Raw genomic sequence first — 6,000 nt, 5'->3', positions numbered from 1 at the left:
ACGATGTCACTAACACCCTGTATAATATTGTCAATGTCCTAACTTAAACTACTTTTTATCCGACTTCGTTGCTAGAATTAGTTAGTATAAATTCAGCTAAGTCGCCTTTATGTAAAGTCTCAATCAGTACCGTCTACCATTACCTGTAAAGCAACGTGCTTGCTTGTTTCACTAAAATAACGTATAAAATATTTCAGATTTTTTAAGCTTTAATTTTCCTTAGAAAAACGTATAAACTCGTCAGTTGCCAAGCGATTTTGACGGTAAACGAGTATGTAATCGTTCCCGGTGGTAACAAGGTAGGTACCTACTTGCACGTTAGAAGGCGAAGGCATGTGCGCCCGAAGTCCATCCAGTCTGGTGTAGACAACATACGCGGCCGACAGGGCGAAGCGCCCGGCGCGGGATTTACTCGTAGCGCCATAATTCGTTACTTTCGCGCTTCGCTGCGCGCGGAACTTAGATTTAGAAAACTTTTTGAAATGAGAATCTTTAGTTTTTTGTTTGCTGTCGATAAGTGATTTCCATTTTTAAATAAAAGTGTTTCCGTGTTTGAATTTATGGTAAGCTTTTATTTTAACTTGGTTTGAAAAATATAATTTAAAAAAAAATATAATGTGTATTTTTGTTTTGACTGTAATGTTTATTACGAATAAATGATTGTTAATATATATATATATATAAAAAAAAAAAAAAAATTTAGCTTATATAATAATATAATTTTATTCCAATAATTAGCATCGTGATGGTATCGTAGGTGGTGGTCTAAAAATTTACTTACTTTTTAAAAACGGAAGTAAAATTTGGTTAAAGCAATTAGTACGATTTTACGAAAGTTTTATAGTATGTTTATTACTTATTGTTTCCAGCTGATGTAGTTTTTTTAATCAATTAGCAGTACTAATCCGGCAATAAATATTAATTCGTGCAGTTCGATTTTACATGCTACATTAAGAGAAGCTTTAATAATTCAGATTGATATTTTACGGTAGTTTTCACACGTGGCTTCCAGCAAATAATTTCTAGATACCAACTAATTTAAGAAGAGCTCCGACTCTACCTCGTCGTTATATTGCACGGGATACTTTTTATTACCCAAAAGTTGTATGAAATTTATGTCACGGGTCTATCTGAAATGGCATAGTACCTTCAGTCAGGTCATTGTGCATGTCTACGTTAAGTTGGTCGCTCTCGTTTGCCGTAGCGTTGTTTGTTCGTACGCACCTGATAACAAGTTATCCGCTAGCACACTGACACACTGCAGTTTCGTAACGTTATGTAGTTTGAGAATACGCATCCTAATATTTAGGTACCTTCTTTATTGAATTTGGGATTATATGAAGATCACGAATGGCCGAATTTTGTTCGTACTTGACTGTAGTCGTCGTATCAATTAGCATTTTTGTTGCCGTTTACTCTGTAAGCCGTAAAAGAAAATCACGTACATTCTTTTTTTAGCTTGTTTAATTAAGTGTATTGACCTCTACGAATCTTCTTCTATCGTGTAGATTGTGAGGTGGATTACCAACCCCAACAACCCTGGTGTCAGGTTACCTCTACGAATGATAATCTACTAATTATATTTTTTCGATATTATTTCCTACGATTTGGCCTGTGTTAGGTAAAGACTGAAGCTTAAAATTTACACTTAATCAGTTTCCATAATTATTATCGTGCTAGAGCTGCTGTAGAAGCTGATTATATTATCAGCAAATAGATTTTAAGCTTGTTCCGTTTTATGCGCGAAGGTACTACCTTTAAACAGTTTAATTATAAAGTAGGTACTAACTTACATAATCTAATAGGGTTTTCATAGCTTGATATTGGTATGTGGTGATTGCGATTACTTGGCGAGAGCCTTCAGCGTTCCCTATTAATTTGTCCGGCCAAGTATTAAATGCCGTTTGCGGCAAATCTGCAATAAGTTAAAAAAAAAAAACAAAAATGGAAAGAAAAGGTGATTGCGTTATAAAATCATACAGACAGGCTTCTACGACAAGCGAGAAGTTGAGGTAGTTCTCCACCTGAAATACTTCGGTACTACTTATTGTGAGTACATACGCACAGGAGGAACTATCGAGCCAAATAGTATATAGTACCATTATTCCTGCAGACACATTCTAATTTTATTTTAAGTTATACCTGTCATATTCTTATTCGAAGAAAAGAAGGGGACAGATGATTGACAACTGTTAATTTTAATATGAATGAATTAACCCGGGCGAATAAAATAGGCTCATCATAATATGCAACCCTTTCGACGTGTGTTCTCAACTTTATCCTATTGACCAACATAACATTTTGAAAAGGTTTTTTAAATTTTTGCCTAAAATTGACTTGTGTTCCATAAATTTTATGGCTGCCGATTACCCGTCCCTTTTTTCAGCGGATAAGAAAATGACAGGTATACGAGTAACTTAAACTAAAATTAGATGCGTGTGTAGAGGAATCGGCACTAATATTTGTTTTATTCTTAAAAATGTCTTACAAGTACTTGTCACATTTTTTTAAATTGTTTATTTTCATTCATATTATGGTTCTCTACATTTGACAGGTTTTTCGATGCCTCCCTTTAAGTTTTTTAAAAACCTGTGTCGGGAGAAGTGCCTACTTTACCAAGTAGGGTAGGTAGGTGCATGTCTATGTGTGGGTTAGTGTTTCTCACGGCAACACTGGCGTGTTTGTTCCTTATCTTATTGCTTCCGCTACCTCTTATTGCTAAATTAGAGCCGTATGGAGTTGCATTACAGAGATGAAGTTATAAACATGAAGCTTTGGATATTGTGTTACAACCGTGTCGAAATAGCTACTAGCAGCATTCTAACTAAAGATTTTTTTGTTTAGGGACCAAATAGTGGGTCCTAGATCAGTTCTATATCTAACAATTTATGGAATTTCAACATTAAGCAATTGGTGCCGCCATATTGACGCTAATTTTAAACTTTTGTCTCTGTTCTTCTTCTTGGCTAAGGGGCGCTCTGCATAATTAATTAATACTTTCGTCTCTGTATAACTAGATATGTGCTAACAATGTAACTTTGTATTAACTTTAAGTTAGGAATCTAAGTACCTTCCCTGTGCTATGTACACAAACAATAATAACTTAGTATCGTTTAAAATCTAAATTTACAAAATATATACTTACAATAGTATATAAGTCCGTTTTAAAGGTCAAACACCCCTCCTCCTCCCCTAATACCCCCCGACCATAGGTGCCCAAAATAATTGCCATGCTCCCCCTTTGCTGTCCTATGTTGAAACAACAAAGAGGAAATGTTACTAAAAAAAATCTTTGTTTCAGAATTCCATCGAAACATGAAACAGGAACGTTCTGTCTTCTCAACTATGGACGAAGATGAACTATGGAGTGACACGAATGTTTTATAAAGTGACACATTTATCAGAAGTAGAATTAATATACGAACATAATTATATTGAGTGAAGTTTATAGTACAATGGACCAATTTAAATTTAAAGTAAGAAAATAGAGTGGCGATAAAATGGAGAGACGGAAATATTTGTGGATGGAGTTCTTTTGGTAAGTAATATCTATACTACAATATTTTTATAAGTCAAATGATCATCATCATTAGCCCATTAACGTCCCCACTGCTGGGGCACGGGCCTTCCCTATGGATGGATAGGGAGATCGGGCCTTAAACCATCACGCGGGCCCAGTGTGGATTGATGGTTATTAACGACTGCTAATGCAGCCGGGACCAACGGCTTAACGTGCCTTCCGAAGCACGGAGGAGCTCGAGATGAAAACTTTTTTTTTGTGTTCACCCATCCTATGACCGGCCTTTGCGAAAGTTGCTTTACTTCAACAATCGCAGACCGAGCGCGTTAACCGCTGCGCCACCGAGCTCCTCAAGTCAAATGATACTGAACGAAATATAAGGTCGTACTAGGTGGATTAGAATCTCTGTACCTATCTACTAGTGTAAACTGTTCCGAGACTGAATATAAATTAGATATTTCAAATTAAGCGTCTATGACATGCTTGTGTGGTTAGATTCTACTTGTATAGAACATCATATATAGTCCTGCACTTTTGAAGTAAATAAATGATTTCTCTAAATATTGTACGGTCACGAGCATTAATATGTATACACTTAAGTACCATGTCACATTAACTTTTTTAACAAATTAAACCTTAAGTCTCATTAAATGTCAAATATGATAGTGCGACAGGGTTCTAAAGTGGGTACATGATATTGCTCATGACTGTACTATCAATATCAACTCAACAATGTAATATAGGTATTCCTTTGCTGACTTCCCACAAACAGAGCTGTTTCCTTGGAGCTAACATTTTACAACTGACGTACACTCCTTATAGACTAGCCAGAGTGCCCTGAATGTGTGAACAATAACTCAATGCCTAGTAAAATCTCCTCGGCATATGGTTTATGGGTTCGCGGCTATATCTCACATTGACGGGCACCAGTCGGTGAAATGGTGGCTGGTCTAGGCGTAAATTGTGTGGGTTGTTTATGATGAAAGAATCTAGATGCTGAAACTTTTCCCACAACACTTATAATTTTATGTACTTACCTACCTATTTCTAAGTTTTATTTTGCAATAGTTTTAGTTTTCGTTTTCTTTTTTTCATACCATTTAAACGGTATTTAAGGAAAATTGTACTTTTTATTATCAGTGTTGTGTGCGTCTATAATTGGCAGGCATGCCGGAACTTTTCCCATGTGTATTTTATTATGTGTGTTTGTGTATGTACTACTGTTGATGCACCATGATAAATAAATAAATAAGTTTGCAGGCCTTGATATTCTAGTAATCATAATCGTACAGAGATTATAGTTATAATAATTAATAATAGACATAATCAATCCGTGATAGCCCTGTTCGGAGAACGCGTGACTTACAATGTATGGTGACGGGTTTGAATCTCGGCTCGGGTTGTAAACAACTGAATTCGATTTCAGGAGTTTAAATTCATGTTTAGGACATTGATAATTGATACCACGTGGTGTCCAGAATTTGTGGGACTTGAGACATAGCTGGCGAGGACTGGGTGTATATATTATACCTCTGCCTACCCCTTGGGGGATATACGCGTGATGCTATATCATTTTAATAAAAACGTACATATACATCCACTTATACAATGAATCAACAAAGCACTATACAATAAAATGTACATGAGAGCCGCAATTCGCCGAAAAAAGTCCAGAGTTTAGCGATTATTTTCACTTTATTTTTTTTTTAGTAGCGTATTTAAAAAAAAGTAGAATCTAGTGATGTGAATCAGTATAGATGTCTGACATTATGATGAAGCTCGTTTTCTACGACCCACTCATTATTTTTAAATAAAATGTCAGCCCCGATTGATGCCTGTGGACGACAACAACACCAGCAATTGAGACATTAAAAAGGCCACGTCGAAGCAATTCATCTAAAAAAGCAATATTGCAATTTGACATTAGCTCATATAAAAGTAAGTGCGCAATGCAAATAAATGTCAAATAGTAATATTGCTTTTTTAGATAAATTGGTTTGATGTGGCCATTTTAACCACCAAGTTCAACAATAGCTAGAAGTATATCTTTAAACCCTCAGGCCTGTTCTGTTAAACGTTGTACCGGGTGAGAGCCTTCAGCGCTCCCCATTTGTCCGGCCAAGTTGTTAATGCCGTCTGCGGAAAATCTACAATAAGTCACGTCAAAAAAAAAACTAGATGTATTAATCCGCATTGTTAATATAGTGATAGTATTTTTTGTTAGGCAGTCCGTTATGTAGTATGATTATGACCTTGAAAATATTACAATCCAAATTCCCCAACTTTCTATTTATCTACTTAAAACTTTACAATCCAACAACTTCAGGATCCTTCAAAAACACAATTCTAATTAGACTTACAATATCGACAATGCCCACTACATTTGTCCACTGTAAATATTTAGCTAGGAGTTTGAACGGTACATTTTTATAGTCACCACTCGAATATTAGGTAAATAAATACCAGCAGTATAGCAGCTT

At 35.6% G+C, this 6,000-nt stretch overlaps 1 protein-coding gene across 1 annotated transcript in view; it reads left to right on the top strand.

Annotated features, from left to right (window-relative positions):
* Nucleotides 1-420: 420 nt before the first annotated feature.
* Nucleotides 421-6,000, top strand: part of LOC126374266 (thrombospondin type-1 domain-containing protein 4-like) — a 48,162-nt gene continuing 42,582 nt past the window's right edge. The window contains exons 1-2 of the mRNA XM_050020786.1: nucleotides 421-563; nucleotides 3,302-3,538. Of these exons, the coding sequence (XP_049876743.1) occupies nucleotides 3,501-3,538 (38 nt within the window). The 5' untranslated portion in view covers nucleotides 421-563; nucleotides 3,302-3,500. The remainder of the gene's footprint in view (nucleotides 564-3,301; nucleotides 3,539-6,000) is intronic.

The sequence above is a fragment of the Pectinophora gossypiella genome, chromosome 17, assembly GCF_024362695.1.
Source record: "Pectinophora gossypiella chromosome 17, ilPecGoss1.1, whole genome shotgun sequence".
Lineage (NCBI taxonomy): Eukaryota > Metazoa > Arthropoda > Insecta > Lepidoptera > Gelechiidae > Pectinophora > Pectinophora gossypiella.
This window is presented reverse-complemented; position numbering and strand designations above follow the sequence as displayed.